Below are 19,622 nucleotides of genomic sequence, written 5' to 3'. Positions count from 1 at the left end.
GCAGTAAATGATGACATGAGACTTCACTCTTACTCTGTTGCTACGCCAGCTGGGCGGGAGTAGTTGCTGGCAGGACGTGAGGAAGTACACTCACGCACGCACACAACGTAATTAGAAGAAAAAAAGGAGCGTGAAGTGAAGGCTGTATTTATAAAGCGTGCATTCGTGTTCATTACACAGTGGTACCTCATCCTAGCTTGTGATGGAGTGCAGCCTTTCCAGCATTGATGACAGTGCTTGTTTCCTTAGCGGTGCATGAAAGAGTACATTGATGGAAAAGGCATAATTTATTGCACGTCCTTCGCGGGTTTCGCCATGGCTATCCACACGGGGGGAGGAGAGCCCAACCACTTTTCGAGCATCGATGCCGTGCTGGCCGAAATCGAGGCGTTCACGGCGGACGCTGCGGTCGACCTTGCAAATGAGTCTTACGTGAGTGCCTTTTCTTTTCTAATAGGTATTCGTGAGGGGGCATTGGACCCAAGTGAGAGGGTTAGAGAGGGAGAGGGAGAGGAAGGGGGGGGGGCAGGTAAACAAACAAACAAACAAACAAAGAGGAATATAGGAAGAGGGAGAGGCCTAGGGAGGACTGAGGAAGGGGAAGGGAGAGTGCGAGGGCAGCGGGAGGAGGGCAACAGCTGGGTACGTGACAGTGACGGGTCCCGACAGCCACCTCTCGCTGCATCCGGATATCCGGCTGACCAGGTGGATGGCCGCTCAGATGTGCGTGCACGAGATTAAGTATTTTTAGATGGACGCGTTCTATTTTGGCTCGAGATTCGTCGGGTTTGTGCGCAATTTTATTCATGTATGGTTTCATTTTATCATATATAGTACACACACGCGTGCGCGCTCATGCGTGAACACACGTAAACACACACGCAAACACGCGCGCGCGCACACACACACACACACACACACACACACACACACACACACACACACACACACACACACACACACACACACACACACACACACACACACACACACACATACACACATACACACTTACACACTTACAAACGTACATCCACAAACACATACACATATACGAAATGCACACACACAAACATACAAACACACACAAACTAACAAACAAACACACACATACAGAAAACAAACAAACACATACACACGCACACGCAATCACACACACACACACACACACACACACACACACACACACACACACACACACACACACACACACACACACACACACACACATCCACGCACGTGCACACACACACGCACACACGCACACACATCCTACCGGCTTTGTAAGAGAGATAACTACACCATTTTCAAAAGTCAGATAGATTACTGTTTAACTGACTTTGTCGATAGCCGTTCGGCCCCGATCCGAGGCCCCACGTGGGCATGATAAGCCCCGCCGCCGCTGCTCTGGAATGCCTGTTAACATGATGCTCCTCCTCTCCTGTTGGGTTAATGGGGTTCCTGCTCTTGTTCATTTGCGGGCTTTTTTCTCTTCTGTTGATATTATCAATGTTGTGTTCATATTGTTCTTGCTTATGTTGTTGGTACTCTTGTTCATGTATATGTTCATTAATGTCGCCCCTGTTGCGTAGATGCTGATCGTGTTGATATTGATATTGCATTATTGTCTTTCTAGTTAATGTCGTTGTTGTGTGGATGTTGATTCCTTTAATGTTGGTTTACTGTTACTCATGCACTGTTGATGTTCCTCCCGTTATAGTCCCTCTTGAGCAAATAACGGATCTTGATTCGTAACCAACTCCTCTCTCCTCATTTCAGGGTCTGGAACAAGTGGGCGGCAATGTGGGCGTCGCCGCAGTCCAGCGCCGTGAGAAGCCCCATCCGCCCAGGATCGACGCCCACCGCTTCTCTAGAGCGAATCTCGAGGGTGAGTCTTAGTAGACCCCAGGATTGGGATAGTAGTATTAGGAGTAGTGGTAATGAGAATGATAACTAGGATTATTATGGTAGTATTAGTAATGATAGTAATAGTGATATGTAGAACGATGATGATGATATCGAAATGGCAAATATTGTGTTATTAATGCTAATAGAACAACAACAAAAATAATAATGATAATGATGATGATAATATTAGTAATAGTAATGATGATAATAATAATGATAATGATAATGGTAATGGTTATAAGAATTATAATAATAATTATGATGATAATAATAACGTCACTATTGCCCTTCCTGGAAACGAGATGATTAAAGATAATGAAAAATCATGATAGATAATAAGAATGACACTAGAGTGCGTGAAGGGCGGCCGATTAGCCAGCGTGAGTGAGTGAGTGAGTGAGTGAGTGAGTGAGTGAGTGTTCGAGGAGGCGCGACGTGCATGTAGTTATGAAGATCCTTTGCGGTCTCAGCTCGAGTTATATTTGGAGAGTTGTGTTGAAACGTGATGTTGCACGAGGCGATTGTGCAACGTGTGGCCGATGCCTTTGAAGATGGACGCTTTGCCGCAAGATTAGCTGCGTTGGAAAGGAGTCCTGCTCCAGAGAGTCGTTTCTTATTGATTCGTTTGGATGATCTGACTTATGAAAAGAGACCCTTGCTTTAGAGAGGCAGTTTTCAGTTAATTCGGTGAGATTAGCCGAGTTCAGAATGAAGTGAAGTATTGGAGAATCATGCTGCAAAGAGAACTTACCAAGTATATAGGAGCAAAAGAAAGAAAATAATGAATTCCCTTATGTTACACGTGTTCAACTCACTTATTGGTTAGACCACGCAAATGCCAGATTGCTAAACAATGAAAGAATGATGCGAGCTTCCTTCAGGCTCCGTCTTCCGAATGTCAGAGGTCTGTCCCATTTGAATTGAGATGTACTATACAGAATGGAATGTGGATATAGTATATTGTTGCTTCCCTTAAATACATGCTGAAAAGAGTTGAGTGGAAATGGAATCCCTCTTGACCCCAACTCACCTAACCTAACCTAATTTAACCTCACCTCCCCTAAGCTCGTGACTGAACTTTCCCTCTACAGTGGGGTCAGGCCTCCCTTTCCACGCCCCTCCCGCTCCATAGCCTCAGCGTGGCAACGGTCGTCCTGGATCGGCAATGAATGTCCGAATTGTCGGTGCTTTTACAAGTTCAACAAAATAAAGGAATGGATAGATAGATAATAAGATAATGATTATGGATACGATGCCATTCAAAGGTGGAGTGCAAAGGAAGGGTTAGATCAAGTCTTCCTCGATAAGAATATACTAAAACAACGGTTACAGCATACACACACAGTTCCATGAAAATCCTTATGACATAGTAAAAAAAAACACTGAAGTCATCGCCTGACGCGTAACTGCACCTTCACCTCCTCTCCCACGGCTCCGAACATGACCCAGCGGGGGGGCTGCTTGGCCCTTGGTACACTTGAACTTTTGTACCGGATGAACCTTTGTGGCCTTTGCCGGGGTGTGGGGGAAGGGGGGGGGGTGAGAACAAGAGGAGGATGAGAAGGGAAGAAGAGAATGGGGGTAGAGGAAAGTGTTTGGAACGGGAGGAGGAGGTTGGGGGCTAGAAGAGGAGAAATAGAGGAGGAAGAACAAGAACAAGAATGAGAAGTTTAGGGAAAGGAAGGGAAGGATGTCAGGATGACAGATGAATCACTAGTTCTTTAGGGATATGTCGTCACGGCGCCCGTCCGCTCGCTCGGACGTGCTTGCTGTAAATGCCGCAGGAAAATTTAGTCATGGCAGGAGCTCGTCCCGATGGACAAGGATTCCAGGCACTAGGATTTATAGATGAGTTTAGTGTTATATATCTATTCATGTTTATAATGTGAAAAGTTCCTTTGCCGAAGTGCGAGGCAACCGGGAGGAAATCGCGCATTCTGCATTTCCGCGACTGGTATGCGCAGTGGATTGTGCTTATGAAGATCATTGGCGAAAGCGGTAACGGTAAATGGGTATATAAAGCGAGGAAGAAGAGAAATAGTAGAGAGAGACTGAAAAGGTGACACCGCCATGTTAATATCTGGATGTCTTTCACTCCACGAAGATCGAACCTTTTCGCAGCGTAAGTAGTTCTTTCAGTGAATGATGATAACTATCCCGCGCTTATGCTATGATGATGGCGATTATCAGACCGGTTTTTACTTATATTTTTATCGATGTAATAATTGTATTAGTAGATATTATTATAATCATTATTGTTGTTGGTGGTGGTGGTATTATTATTGTTGTTATTGTTATTATTATTATTATTATTATTATTATTATTATGGTTATTATTATTATTATTATTATTATTGTTATCATCATCATCATAATCATTGTTATTATTTTTATTGTTATTATTATTATCACTATTATCATATTATTATCATTATTATTACTGTTATTATTACTGTTATTATTATTATTACTGTTGTTATTATTATTATTATTATTATTATTATTATTATTATTATTATTCCTACTAGTACTATTACTACTGTTTGTTACTGTTATTGCTATGGTTGGACCGATGGTAAATAATATTATTATTACTATTATTATTGTCACAATTTTTTAGATGATGGTAATGATTGTTATTATAATTTTTACTATTATTAGTAATATTAACATCGTTAGTGATCTCATCTTCATCATCAGTCATCACAGTTATTATCATCATTGTCATTATTATTGTTATTAAATTCATTTAATTATTGTTACCATGTTGATGCTTTTATTTGTGGTTATTGAATCCATATACACAGTATTTGTTTTGAAATTATTTCTTCAAATTCACTTATATTTCAAGTTTCATTCTTTATTGTATTTGTTCAAGAATTATTTGTCTATTTTTATCTATTTATGTGTCTTTTAAACTTTCTGCATAAAAGATGTGTTGAATACTCATGGCGCTGTTGAAAAAATTGTCCAAGAAAACGTAACAAAAGTTATATTCTGTTTTAAAAGTTTAATGTTTTCAGTTTGTCAATTTGCAATTTTAATTGATGAATTTTTTTAGGGTGTGTGTGTTCAATTTATGATAGAAAGTGTAATTTTTCTAAATTAATATAGATTGTCTTTTTGCTCTTTGTTAGTGTTGTTCCTTCTTTTTTCTTCTTTATCTTCTTTTTCTTCTTCCTCTGATTGTTCCTCTTCTTCTTCTACCTCATCATCATCATCATAGTCATCATCATTGTCATAATCATCATCTCCTCCTCCTCTTCCATCTTTTTCTTTTTCTTTTTCTTCTTCTCCATCTTCTCCAGCTCCAACTCCAGCTCCATCACTACCTTCTCCATATTCTTATTCTTCTTATTCTCCTTTTCTATCTCCTTCATCAACTTCTCCATCTTCTTTTCTTTCTTTTTTCTTCTTTTTCTTCTTTTCAATCTCCATCTTCCAATTTGTATTTCACCTATTACCCTATTCTCTCTGAAGGACAAAATATGATGTTATACTTTATTTTAGTCCTGCAATACATCATCGTCATCATCATCCCTTCTTTGCTATACCAAATTATCATCCGGCCTTATTTACGCCCTTTTTTTCTCTTGCAGATTCTGGTGACGTGGAACTGGATGCCATCCTCGGGGAACTCTGCGCACTGGAGACTCAGTTTGAATTTGAGATCACAGCCAAGAACTCCTCATCTGCATCCAACCTGAACACTACCACGCCCAGAACTACCTCTGGAACAGGTATTGATGAATCATGGATCTTTTTCTTCTTTCTTTTTTTAATGAACTGAATGTGTTGAATGAGGTGGTGGTGAGTAAGATTAAGTGCTTGTGTGTTTGTTTGTTTGTTTGTTTTTTACCCTGTGTGTTGTAAGGAAGTTTTGAAGGAATTTTCATATACAAAGTTTTTCTTTAACCCCAAAACAACACAATGTCTTACAATCTGATAAAGAAATGCACTAGATAGTCACTTCTAATTACTTTAATTCAATCTGTCCCCCAAAATTTTGTAAATTTTTTGGCTTCCTGTGGAATATTAGTATAGGTTCCCATGTTTTCTTTTGAGCATATGAAAAATAGTATGCACATCCTTTAGGTTTTGATATATTACCACAATATCAAGAATTGGATATTCATAATAATCACACAGGCTTACTAACACACGCACGTGCACACACGCACACACACATACACACACACACACACACACACACACACACACACACACACACACACACACACACACACACACACACACACACACACACACACACACACAAATATACAAAAACACACTAATCTTCCCTCTCTCCCTCTGTTTTGCTCTCTTTCACTCTTTCTTGTCTAGTTATTGAGTCCAGAGAAATGATTTTGACTTTTCTCTTGTCCTTTGCAGACAAAATGCAACCCAAGCAACAGCAGCAACAGCAGCAGCCCCAGCCCCAGCTCCACCCCCACCAGCAGTCGCAGCAGAGGCACAGTCACTCTCGCAGCAACTCGGGGAACACGAGACAAAAATTTGAACCTCTGAACGTGGATGTCGATGTTACTACCAACACCATGGGTAGGTGTCAAGGTTAGTGTAGCTCGTATTTAGTATTAGTTTCCCTCCAACCTTCTCTGTCAGCATGCTGTTTTTGCTTGTTTGGTTTGAAAGATTTACTTTCTTGTTTTTCTTCTTCTTCTCCCTGTTCTGCTGCTGCTACTCCTTTTCTTCTTCTTTTTCTTCTTCTTCTTCTTTTTCTTCTTCTTCTTCTTCTTCTTCTTCTTCTTCTTCTTCTTCTTCTTCTTCTTCTCCCCCCCCCACCTTGAATGTATATTTGATAGAAATAAAATTCATGTTTTAAGAATTCTTAAAGAAGAATAGATGTATTAATTGATCTTATGAAATAGATTAGGGATACTCTTGATGAATCAATCACCTGCATGATTATTTTGATTTGTGTAAGGAAGAGATAAATTTTATAGGTATGGGGAAAATGTAAAAAAAACTCCTCTTCAGAATCTTATAGTTTTGACTCAAAAATATGCAGATTTTGTTTATGGCAAAATTTGGTTAAATTTTTTTATGTTATTGTTTGTTACAACTCCAAACCCTCTAATTTCAGCACGGACCGACAGCCCAGACAATGACTCTGCATTCAGCGACAATGTTTCCATGCTGTCGTCAGAGAGCTCTGCTTCAAGCGGTGCCTCTGGGAGTGCTGGCTCGAGGCACGACGCAGGCAAACATACCTCGCAGGTAGGCATCTTATAGCTTGAATATCCTCTCAAGAAAACTAACTTTACTAACCATTATTAAGGTAGACATTGGCTAAAAAGGAGAACAGGAAATGGGACGATTATTATGATTTACTTTAGCCATTATTCCTGTTAGTTAATGCATGGGTTGTATTTGTTACTTGTTGTGCAACTTTAGACTTAGAGAGTTAGTAGAAGAATTATAGGATAGTAAAATGGTGTCTGTTAAGATAATGTTAGATGGTGTTTATATGAATTTGCTGCAGTGTAATTGGCTAGGGTGGTTCAAGGCAAATTTGATCATTATTTTCATAAATAACCTCTTATAACAAATTTAGTGTATATTGTGCATCCAGTTTATGGTTAAGTGCAAACCATGAATAATCAGAGTTTTTGATGTTATTGATCAAAGTAGTTTATTATTAACATGTTAGATAAAAAAAAGTAAAAAAAACAGGAACAGTGGCTAGAAAATAATGTTGAAAAGAAAGTTTAAGTTTAAAATTTGATTATGATTCCCTGTATGGTACTTTCCTAATTTCTCTGTTTCTTAAGTTCAATGCGTTTATTCTGAAAAGTTATGGAGTGAATCCCATGTTGTCAGGGGGCTGTTTTTTCCCCCTTTTTCTAAACTTTAGTATAACACAGGGGATATGTGGCATCACATGAGTATTCATTTATTTTGTCAGTTATTGTATGGTGTAGTAGTTATAGTTATTTAGTGATGTTGGTTAATTAGATACACTAAATAACTTCCTTTTGCTGTTGTTTACAGTGTATTTACACATGCTGAGTTATTTACCATAACACTGAAAATTATAATATGATTGCAAGGTTGAAGATTTTAACTTTCTTAGGTAAATCTCTCAGTAATTGAATACAATTGGTCAGCTATTATAAATGTAAGGCACCATAGTTAGAATGAAAATCAAGTACAAATCACACTGCAACACATTCATTAACTGCAGATGTGCATTCATCAATAGGGTAAGATACTAGCCTACATCTCTATAGTTTCCTCACCTACTAGTATTTAGTGGTTTATATAGTGGGGATTGAGAAATATATATTTATATATATATTTATATATATTTTTGTGTGTGTGTGTGCGAGTTCATTGAAGATCTTTGATGGAAAGATTTTAATGAACTTTTATTGCATGTATTTGGCTTTCCTTCCTGTTGTTTTGGGGTGTATTTTACTAACCAGATTAACATATTTTCATGGTGAAGGCAGTACTCTCCTCCTTGATTTTTTGTGCATCTCGCATTCACAGACTAAACGGGGGCATTTTACCACTGCTTAGAGATAAGAGTGAATGAGCAAGAGGGGGATTATTTAGACATTTAGATTCGTAAGAAGTAAATGATGTTTTATTCTGTGAATGTCCTTAAGCGCATCTCTCTGGGATGGTTTGGTAGAGGTTTACTCAAGAGTTAAAAAGAGAGAGAGAAAGGACACAAAAAGTCATATGATAAGAGTATCTTACTAATGCAAAGGTGTTAATACTGTATGTTTCTCTTATTTCTCCCCCTGTTGCCTTTGCATGATGCTTGGTTTGCATGGTGGTGGTGAAAAAAACAGACCCTTTTCCTGACTCTACCTCAACTGGCTGACCTACTAAAGGATTGTGGGTTGAATGAGGTTAGTGAGTTGTGTGGAACCTTTATGGATTAATCCTCTCTGTCCAAACTTCTTGACAGAAAGGTGTGATTGTTTGTGTTTAAGTAGATACTTAAGAGATTGAAAAGGAAGTTATTTATGTCATTATACATATAACTGGACATATTTGTATGGTTTCTGTAAAATAATAATGTTAAGAAACAATTGTAAGTATAAGTGTGAATGATTTTTTTTATAAGTTAGTGTGCAGTAAAACATAATTCCTCTTCCCTGTAACAGGTTGAACAGGCAGCAAAACTTAAAGCAGAGAAAATCAAGATGGCCTTGGAGAAAATCAAGGAAGCTAATGTCAAAAAGTTATTCATTAAAGCTTTTACATCAGATGGATCAACCAAGTCATTATTAGTTGATGAGAAGATGACCGTAGCATTTGTAACGAGGCTGTTAGCTGATAAGAACCATGTGAGGATGGATCCTAAATGGGCTGTTGTGGAACACATACCAGACCTTTATATGGGTAAGTGTTCAGGAAGCTAATTTTACCTGAGTGCTGTTTTTTATGAATAGGGTAATCATCATTTATGTGATAGAGTGGTTTATATATGGTACACTTTTATTATTGGTGTTATTATTTTTTATGTGTTTTGACTTTAAAAGTGAAGATTATCAAAATAACCGTTGAACATTTCTACAGAACGAATTTATGAAGACGATGAGATGTTGGTAGAAAACCTCCTCCTGTGGACGAGAGACAGTAAGAATAAGCTGCTCTTTCTAGAAAGGCCTGATAAATATGATTTATTTTTGAGGCCCGAGCAGTACATTCTCATCGGGTCATCATCACAGAAACACTGCGATTTGGACGACGATGGAAGGAATACCCTGATTGAGGTAAGCAGAGAATGATTGTTGGTGGATGCTTTTGTTGAGCCATGAAATTTCCTTCACTTGATAGGAGTGTTAATTACAGATTACTTCAGACACAAGGCAATGTTTACGTTTGCTAATAGCACTGAAAACCCGGTCCCCATCCTTGCAGGAATTCTTCTCAAGCACTGGTGTAGGTGTTCCAGAAGTAGAAGGTCCACTGTTCTTGAAGTCAGAAGGGAAGAAGGTCTGGAAGAAATACTATTTTGTTCTCCGTGCTTCAGGGCTCTACTACTGCCCAAAAGGAAAATCTTCTAGGTCTTCAAAAGATCTGGTCTGCCTTACAACGCTGGAAGTGAATCAGGTGAGATTTTGCATGAGTCAGCGATGTCAGACAAATTGCATTGGCGAATTTAGGATAAATTTATAGTGATATTACATATAAGTGTACTATATTTACAAAATTTATAAGTGATGTTTAGGACATGGATTGTGAATTCTGAAGTTCTGAATTCTGAAATAATGTATGTATTTGAAGCAGATCTTCAAATGCTGTAGGGTGAATTTCATTACAACATTTTAGTTTTATTTAATTTTATAAATCAAAGAGAATATTTTAGATATTCGGGAAGGTACTACTTCCTGAAAGATATATGAAAGGAAGAGGGTTATACTAACAGTCAATCTTTCCTTAGGTTTATTATGGAGTGGGATGGAAGAAAAAGTACAAAGCTCCAAGTGACTGGTGTTTTGCTATCAAGCATCCACATCTACAAGCAAAAAGCAGCAAGTACATAAAGTACCTTTCTGCTGAAGATCCCCGTACATTGGCCCAGTGGGTGATGGGCATAAGAATTGCCAAGGTATGTAAAAAGCCAATTTTTGGTGTGCTTCATTTATACTGTCTGCTGGTCACTCACTGGTGCCTGTTGTTGCTGGTCATTTAGACTAAAGAGGATAAAGTTTCTCTGTTTCCAATGAATATTTATTTCATATGATTAACCCTTCCACTAGGGGTATGTCTGGAGGGTGATCAACTTTTTTTTTTTTCCATTTGTGTAACTAGGACATCATACCAAATGCTAATTAGAAATGCTTTGTAAATATATCATATATAGACTCATATATCGTACCTTAGGTGTAGAAAATGAATGAAACAATTTCTTAAGATGCTTGTCTCAAGGGTTAAGGAACTAGGAAAACAGAAATGGAAGTCATTTTTTGTCTACTTATATTTGTACCCTTTATTTAGATCTTGATGATTCTATGAGATATTATTGATTTTGTTGTAACTTAGTTTTGTTTCTTTCCATATCTAATTATCAAACTGCTTTCTTCTGATTTTTTCAAGACAACTGTGTAATAGACTATCATCTTTTTCAGAGTGGAAAGAGATTACTAGATAACTACCGATCTCTCGTGGAAGACATTGCACAAGAAGATATTGACATGCTTGCCTCCTCTCGGTCCTTCAGCATTGCATCAATGGCAGGCCAGAGTGGTGTTGGGGGAAGCTCACAAGGCCCATCACAGGCCACAACTCCTTCCTCAGAATCCCAGTCTCTAGATTCTTGCTTGGCCCCAAGTCTTACCCCAAGTGTTGTCGATGGAGACGAAGGAGGGGAAGATGCCCATTCTTCAACTGGATCGTCCTCACAAGACACGCCAGTCAACACTCTTGGTCGACCACCAGTCTGGCGGCAGGACAGTCTCAAGAGTGGATCTTCGAGTAGCTCAAGTGGTTGTTTAAGTGAGAGATCTTCAGCTGGGACACCCACGGGTGAACATGGGTTCGAATCTGAATTTCCTCAGGGCACCATTAAGAGGAAACCATCCAGTAATCCAAAGCTGCCCTTAACAACCACTACAAGATTACTGGTTAAAGAAGTTGATGGTGAAGATGTAGTGGACACAGCATCAAACAGAGGCACAGCCAGCCGCCAGAGTTTGAGACGCTCCCTTACAGAGGAAGTGAATACTTTACGGAGACGCAATTCAGCAACTCAGTCACGTAGCAGTGTTAACAGCAGTTCATCTAGCAGTATACTGAATACTAGTATGGGAAGTCCTGTGCCTCAGGAAGAAGAGATGGACAGCTTACCCCTTCCGCCTCCTCCCCCAGAACTGTCAGAGCCTTTAGCTATGGAATTGTTACCTCCACCTCCCCCTGAATTGCTTGCATCCACACTCAGCCTTAATTCTCTTCCACCTCCTCCTGATGAGGCTTCTCTACCACCAATCAATCCAGAAGATCTCATGATGGCTAGCATTACCTCTCTGCCACCTCCACCACCACCTAGTCCACCCAAGCCATCTAGTCCACCAAGTGCAAGTGCTGCACCACCTCCACCACCACATGCAGTCTTGCCACCACCTTCACAAGAGCCTGGAGCACCACCTCCACCACCTCATGGCCTTCCCCTGCCACCCCCTACCACTCCGAAACCAAATAAATCTAGAGGGCCTGGTTCTCCAGTTTACCAAGCTACTGGTTCACCTGTGTATCAGTCAGCTGGCTCACCTGTATACCAGGCTGTCACACCTCCAGCTGTTGCACCCAAACCACGTCGTGACTCGAGTGAATCTGCCACTTATGCTTCTCCTCCATACCTAGCTGAATTACGTGCTCACAGTGCTCATGTTCCACCGAACACAAATGCACCCACTCACAAAAATGGCTGGCATCCTGAATCCCCACTGCCACCTCCTCCACCTTCACCTCCACCACATCAGCCTGTATATGCACAGCCACAAAGGAGTCCACAGAAAAAAGTTAAAAGGATTACTTTCGTAGATGATGTTCAGGATATTCCACCAGCGCCTGAATCTCCAACAACGAAACCTCCTCTCCCACGACGGTCTGAGTCGACCAGACTGTCCAACCCGGGCCGTCTCGACAGTCCAGGAAATAAGGTAACGCCTCCAAGATCCTTCCTAACCAGTTTACAAAGAGTTATGCAGAAAAAGTGGCAAGTGGCACAGAAGTGTAAAGACTTTGATAAAATGCCCCATGAAGTTTTAGGATTTAGAGATCCTGTACTTCCCAGTGAAACAGAACGTAATGTAGGAGCCTGGATCCAGGAACATTATGGCAGCCTATACGAGAATCTTTCCCCTCATGGCTCGCCTCCCCAACCCAGTGCAGATTCCGTAGATATGCCAAGACCAATTGCCAGCCATACCTTACAACCTTCACCTCCCCCTCATGCTGACGACCTGAACAGACTCTCACAGACTATGCCTGGAAGGAAAAAGCCTCCCCCTCCTCCACCAAAGAGGTCAGACTCAACCCACCTGAGTACACGACAATGACGACTGCGACGCTAGTGGCCACCTGTCTTGTTAAGCATTACCCCCACTTGCACCTGAAAGGAGGCTTAGTGTTATTATATATGTAAGATTGTTACTTAATGAATGTTGCCATGGTTCACAGAACCCTTAATTATGGTTGGGCTATGTTAGAACAGTGGTGATATGCCGGTGCTGATGAAGTGGCGGTGTCGAGGGGGACGGCCTTCTCACCGACCTTTACTGCATGCCTCCAGTCAAACTGGTAAAGGCAGTCGTCATGACTTAAGAAGTCAGTAGTATAATATTTCCATTTGAATATGAAATTATATTTCTTAATGTCCCTATTGATGTAAAGTACCTTTGATTTTAGCATTAGGGAAATTCCTTGTTACATGTATTGTGGTGAGCATAACAATGGTTTCTTCCAATGGTGCTACAATGTGGGCTGGTCATTGGACAGTAATGGAGAGGTGCCCAGATTCAGCTTGAACCTAGTTACTGTTGGTATTCAACTAACTAGCTTGACCATGTACATTTCTAGCATATGCGGATAGCTAGTATGGCTTGCAGCTATTGGTCATAGCCAGAAAGTTGGCACGGGTTGCCCCCATTACCAAAAGCATAAGAAACCCGCTCTCACATTTACATGGCACCAGTAACTAAAGGTCATCCAGTTACGCCAGCAGTATCACCAAGCATCAGCATTGATAGTCAGTGTTTAAGCATGATGGAGTTCACTCTGTCAGTGGCCTATATCGACTTAATTACAGATAAGAAACAAGTATTTTATTTGGTCAATGCTGACTGCTTTTCTGTTTGTTTAGGAAAAAACAAGTAGCTTAAGTACTTGGTGGTATTGACTTTATGTTTTGACCAGTTAGTTATGAAACCAAATGTGTAAAAGTGTATATTGTACATTGAATATGTTTTTTTGTATTTTTTGTAAAGATGTTAACACTGTCCCTAGAGCCTTGTGGCTGTAGGCTGGGCAGGAGTTTTTTACCATTTTTACTGTAACAATTTATTTTTATGTTTTAAAGTGTTTGATAATGTGCATAAGAAATTTTCCTTGCTTTTCTTTGACTAGTATCTCTAATGTTTCTATGTGCAATTATGGGTCTTGTAAAGAAGAAGAAAAAGAATTGTAATCAGCTGGAAGAAAGAATTTTATATGTAACAAGCTAAGAGCACATTCAACTGCCTGCCAGATTTCATTTATGTAAAATAGATCCATCCATATTATTATATTATGCCACAAACTTCATCCTTTGAGGGGTTCTAGTACTTCCAACCATGCTTTGAAAGTCTTTTACAAAGGGATCATTAGTATTGAGACCAGACCTTTATATCTTGCATTATGATGTTAAAGATTTGGTGAAGCTGCAGTTGAATATTCAGACGAGAGCAGGAGTTGCAGGAGTTGTGTAGTTAGTCTCTTGTGAAACCCAGATGTCTGAATCTACAAGTGTGAAGGATTTATGTGTAATTCGTTTTTTGTTAATTATCACAGATTGATTTAAATACTATGTATTATTTATTTTAAATATTGCTAGATATTGTAAATGTATCAATTATTTATTACAAACAAATGAATATTATTTAGTCCTTACCAAAATACAAATTGTGTCTGTGACTAGAACATGGACTATGAAATCAAGAACTGGTACATGGAGAATTTTTTATTTACTCATTTTTTGACATTTCATAAGCTGGTAAAATATATCAGTTGGAAATATTCCAGAGCTGGATTGAAAATATATCCAAGAAACTTCAAGTGTTAGAATATAACTGGTGAGAAGTTGAAACAGTTCAAATGCTCTTTCTGTTTTTCTTAATGTGTGGCTATAGTAGTTATTATTAAAGAAAGATCTTTAGGTTTGGTCTCAGTAAAAAGATGTATCAGTTATATCTGAGCACTTTTCTTCTTTCATTAGTGAAGTTAAAATAGTTCAATTGTTGTCATCTGTTTCCATACAGTATATCTTACTGATGAGAATTTTATTTCGACTAATAACTGTCAATTTGTTATGAATGTACCTTGAAAATGTTTCAAGTTAGGTACTTATACTGAAAAGAGAAGTCAACACATGAGCATCAAGACAAAGAGAGCTGAATTACAGTGTAGACCTCAGCAGTAAGTATGTATTTGTCTTTTCCATCTGCTTGATGCTTTAGTAGCGATTATATACAAAAAAGTGTGGGAGACTTTTCTGGGTCCTGTGTAAGTCTATACAAAATTTTGAACATATACATATATATACATTTATATATATATATTTATTCTCTGAGGGATTAACTACATCTTTTGGTAACTGCAGTTAATATTTTTCAGTATATAAAGAGGTTGACTTGCATGAATAAAATGAATACATGTAATCCAAAAAGCTGTAATGAATATAACATTTTATTGAAGCCATGACCTTAGATATTGCATACCTTGCAGTATAAAATAGTGTAAATGTTGTGGCTAGATGAAACATGTTCCTGTTTGTTTCTGAAATGTAAGCTTCACTCCATTATGTATTCCAAAGGCAGTCACATCAGCAGCTTTTCTTTTCTTCAGTTTAATGATTATGTAAACATTTACTTGTATTATAATTCTTGTTTTTTGTGTAGGTTTTTGTGTAGCTAATGTCTTACTTTCATTAGTGTTTTATGTGCTATTCTTGTAAATGCATGAGAGAATTGTTGCTAATATTGTTTTTCTATTTCAAGAAGAGCCAATTAATGCGGGTCTTCATAGATAAATTATATTTTGTATCCCTGGCAGCCTCTTGTTCTCCCTCCTCCCCTCCATTCTAATTTGCATTTGTCAAAAAGAAATCAATTTTTTCCCCTAATTCAGCCACTTTCATTTAAAATCTTACAAACCAACCATTCTTGCCTGAGCGTCCAAACTGTGTAATCTTTACAATAGAATTACTGAGCTGTCACTGTCTGCGTCTGGTCTCCTAGTCTCCTTCCCTAAAAGACCGCCCGAGGTGTGTCAGACTCAACTTACCTCAAGCTGCCGGCCTTCTTCACCTGCTGTAGCAGACTCCCATGGGATAAAATTCTGAACCCAAATCTTCCTGAATACCCCTTAAGTTTATACCTTCTCTTACCGATGTCTTTGTCTCCTCTGGTTTCTGGAGGGTCTATCATAGGTAACTGGAACAAGGGCAGATGATGGCCTAGAATCCAGTGGCCTTGTGCCAACTTCCACATTGTACAGAAATTATATATACACAATAATAAAAAATATCTTCATGAAAATGTGTATTGCTTTCCTTTCTCTTAGAATTATTAGGATTATTATTGAAAAAGTAAGGGAATGAAGTTATTGGTAGTTAAGAAAAACAATTAATATTTCTTCTCTCATTATTCCAGTATGGTATCTTTGACATGCTATCATCTTAACCCATCCCCGACGGGGGGAATTTGGCACAATACTGTGCCGCCCGGCAACTGGGCTTTTGAATGCGCGGTACACATGCTGTACCACCCGTCCTGTGTGGGTTAATATCTGACTATTTACGAAATACTCACGAAAATTTAAGTTTCTTATGTAAATGAACACTGAGAGACCCAGCTGTTTGAATTTTAGAATATATTTTTTAGTTTATGAAAGTGAATTTTAACTTACACTTAGAGCTCAATTTAGTTACAACTGATGCAGTACTGCAGTGAAAAGGCAGAATGCATTAACTCCAAAAATGCGATTTTTATGAATTTGGTATCTGTGGAATCGTCATTTAAAGACGAATTTTGATACAACCATCATGGTGTTTGAATGTCAATAAAGGTATGGTCAGTTTTGTATATCAATAACAATGATAGGAGTAAATATACATGCAGCCAAACCTTTAACATCGATTTTCTCAAAACATGGATTTTGGAGTTAATGCGTTCTGCCTTTTTGCTGCAGAGTAGGTTAATCCATGAAAATCAGTCGCAGCTTGAATACTTTTTTAAAAATTGCCTCATTTGAGCAAAGAAAAAGAAAAGAAAAAGAAAGAAGAGAAAAAAAAAACAGATTACATGGTGTAAATTTCATCAGCTGAAAATATTGAGATGCGCCTCGCATCTCAATATTTTCAATTTTTATTTGGTTTTCATATAATAGCTCCTGAAAATGCCATATATTTGCAAACATGAAAAGAAACATTTTTTCTAAATCTATTGTTTATTTAAGAAATATATACAGAACTTAAAGAATGTGGAATGGAAAAGTCTTGAAAAAAGGGAGAAAAGGAATTTATCTTCTCCTACTTATAGTATATTGGCATTTCAGCAAATTATATATTTTTGAAAAAAACAACAACAAAGAAACACATGCAATACTTTTTTAAACATTTATTAATTGCCCTTTTTGAGAAAATACATATACTGTGGCTTACAGAATCACAACATACAATCATAGTTTCAGAAAAAAAAGAAAAAAAAAATGCTTACCAGATATTTTCTAGTCATTTCAAAAGATTAGTCATTTAAGCAATTTAACTGAAAAAAATTCACAACAAAGATTCTGTATGTTTCTTCCTTTGTTACATCTAAAAATTTGCCTTTGATAATACTTGGGCCATTAAAAATGCAGTGCTAATATTGGCAATTTTCTGGGTGTATTCTCAAAAAGTTCCATAAAAGATTAATAAAGAATGCTCTACACTCATGGAAATGCTATATTTGCAACATATGATGAACAAATGTTGTGATAACCTCATAAGAAAAACACACCTTCAAATGATATGTTCTTTTTACAAATAGTGCTAAATATACTATATTCTCTGACAAAAGTTTAAGTAACCATTTAAGAGGGAGTACATTAGCTTCTTTCAAATTCTTTTAAATACTTATAACAAATTTTCATCCTAATGATTGCTATACAACCACTGCTCCTGGATGATCTTTCACAAAATATAGTCAAGAAACTTATTAATAGAACCTTATAGAAAAAAAATGTCCATTACAATCAGTCCATCAGTCTTTGGCAATGTTGTGATTTTAACAATACTCATACTTTAAAAAATGTTCACGAGAAAACAAAATGCATGTTCTTCTATAGTTCTTAATTGTTTTTAAGATTTTTTACAGATAAACTCAATATCATGACTTTATTTATTTAATCCTTCATTTCACTTGTTTAGGAATATGACTGACACTTGATGACACAAACATTTTGAACTTTAATCAGAAAGTTTTAACATTACTTCACATTTACTAGCCATGAATATGTGTAATCGAATGACTAAACTGAAAATCGAATCTATTATACACAGATAATTAGAGCAAATGCCTCTACCTGAATAATTTCATTACTGTTTTATGATTTCAAGTTAGAATTACTGTTCCTTCAAAAGGGGACAAAACATTTAATTTTTTTTTTTTGTGCTAGGAAAAGAAAAAAGGGTAATATGTGCACTGGGATTCCATCTGAATCTGGGATCCCATGAATGACTTTCAAACATGAGTTTGTGTATATAAGACAAGCAGGTGGAAGGATAAAAATACAAACTATTTTGTAAAATAACAGTTCATTTCAAATTATTACTAATCATAATGCAATGTAAAAGTAAGCATAACAGAGATTCCAATCTATTTCTCTGCATTTAAGTTTTTGAAGGTTTTGCATATATTCTTAAGACAGACAATGAGTTTTAACGACCTTAATGCTGGCAAACAGCATTTCCTGTGACAACTTTAACTTTGAATAGTAATGTTTACATTTCTAACCCAATCTTATCAAAATGAAAACCTCCTAACTTCTCATTAGTCTTTTTGGTAATAGCCTTAATAATAAAGTCTGACAAGACTTTTCCGGTTACATTTTAGCAACAAACATTTTAAGCAAGATGGTAAGGAAAATAATCCATTACATATATGAGACTCTTATTCATAAGCCACTGCTTGTGTGCAACGCTACTGAACTAGTCTGCACTACTTGTAATAGATGTGAACTGCTGAAAAGAACATTTAACCATCTGCTTCAGACACATCCTGTACAAATCACGAGCTGACATTATATGTGCCTTTCTCTAACAAATCAGAAAAGAAGCTAAATGAACAGCTACATATTTTTTCCCAATTCTATATAATATAGTTTACTGCCCTCCATCACCCTGCCCTTTGCCTGTCTCTTCTCTTTTCACTCTCTGCAGTTCTGTGATGACTTTTGCCAATGCTTCAGGATTGGCACCACTTTCACACAGCCGGACACATATAGCCAGGGTGGTTTCATCCAAACCTTTGGGAAGGGGACAACAGATTTTTATATATTTCACAATGAGAGGGATGGGAAAGGGATGTGGGAAGGGAATGGGGAGGAAGAGGCAGGAGGAGGAGAAAGGTGGACAGTTGGAGAGGAGGTGAGGAGAGGAGGAGGGTTGGGGAGGTGGAGGCAGAGGAGTTGTTGTACTATGAAAAAGGGAGATAATAGAAGAGTGGAGAGCATAGAGAGAGAACATGAGAGCACCAAGACATCAATGTGGTACACAATTTCGGTCAATATATAAACAGGTAAAGTATCCCAACAAAGAAAAAAAATTAAGAGCTAGAGAAATATTGGGAAAAGAGACAGACACTTACTAACCTGTGTTCAGGAGTTTTGAGACTTCCATCAGAATTTGGAAAGTTTCTTTTGCTGTAACAACTGTACGTGCCGTGGAAGTCATGGTCTTGTCTGGCTGCTTTATTATTTTTTTGACGAATTGGAAT

The 19,622-nt window shown here is 38.0% G+C and overlaps 2 protein-coding genes across 12 annotated transcripts in view; one reads left to right on the top strand and one right to left on the bottom strand.

Annotated features, from left to right (window-relative positions):
- pico (ras-associated and pleckstrin homology domains-containing protein pico) overlaps positions 1-16,184 on the top strand; it is a 173,028-nt gene extending 156,844 nt beyond the window's left edge. For 4 of the 9 annotated variants that reach the window (XM_043006182.2, XM_086534272.1, XM_086534270.1 and 1 more), the window contains 10 exons: positions 1,780-1,888; positions 5,508-5,648; positions 6,304-6,483; positions 7,016-7,149; positions 8,733-8,792; positions 9,051-9,288; positions 9,466-9,662; positions 9,811-10,002; positions 10,334-10,501; positions 11,022-16,184. In XM_043006182.2, the coding sequence (XP_042862116.2) occupies positions 1,780-1,888; positions 5,508-5,648; positions 6,304-6,483; positions 7,016-7,149; positions 8,733-8,792; positions 9,051-9,288; positions 9,466-9,662; positions 9,811-10,002; positions 10,334-10,501; positions 11,022-12,950 (3,348 nt within the window). In that variant the 3' untranslated portion in view covers positions 12,951-16,184. The remainder of the gene's footprint in view (positions 1-1,779; positions 1,889-5,507; positions 5,649-6,303; positions 6,484-7,015; positions 7,150-8,732; positions 8,793-9,050; positions 9,289-9,465; positions 9,663-9,810; positions 10,003-10,333; positions 10,502-11,021) is intronic. The other 5 variants (XM_086534274.1, XM_086534271.1, XM_086534273.1 and 2 more) reach the window with 3 other exon arrangements.
- Positions 16,185-17,249: 1,065 nt separating this feature from the next.
- The window catches only part of Mzt1 (Mitotic spindle organizing protein 1), a 7,127-nt gene continuing 4,754 nt past the window's right edge, over positions 17,250-19,622 (bottom strand). For all 3 annotated transcript variants that reach the window (XM_043006193.2, XM_086534275.1, XM_086534276.1), the window contains 2 exons: positions 19,498-19,622; positions 17,250-19,152 (listed from right to left, as the gene is read on the bottom strand). In XM_043006193.2, the coding sequence (XP_042862127.2) occupies positions 19,010-19,152; positions 19,498-19,622 (268 nt within the window). In that variant the 3' untranslated portion in view covers positions 17,250-19,009. The remainder of the gene's footprint in view (positions 19,153-19,497) is intronic.

The sequence above is a fragment of the Penaeus japonicus genome, unplaced genomic scaffold, assembly GCF_977035675.1.
Source record: "Penaeus japonicus unplaced genomic scaffold, GWHDUDI00000001_assembly GWHDUDI00000041, whole genome shotgun sequence".
In the NCBI taxonomy this organism is placed as follows: Eukaryota; Metazoa; Arthropoda; class Malacostraca; order Decapoda; family Penaeidae; genus Penaeus; species Penaeus japonicus.
The sequence above is the reverse complement of the archived record's forward strand: the minus strand, read 5'-3'. Positions and strand labels throughout refer to the sequence as shown.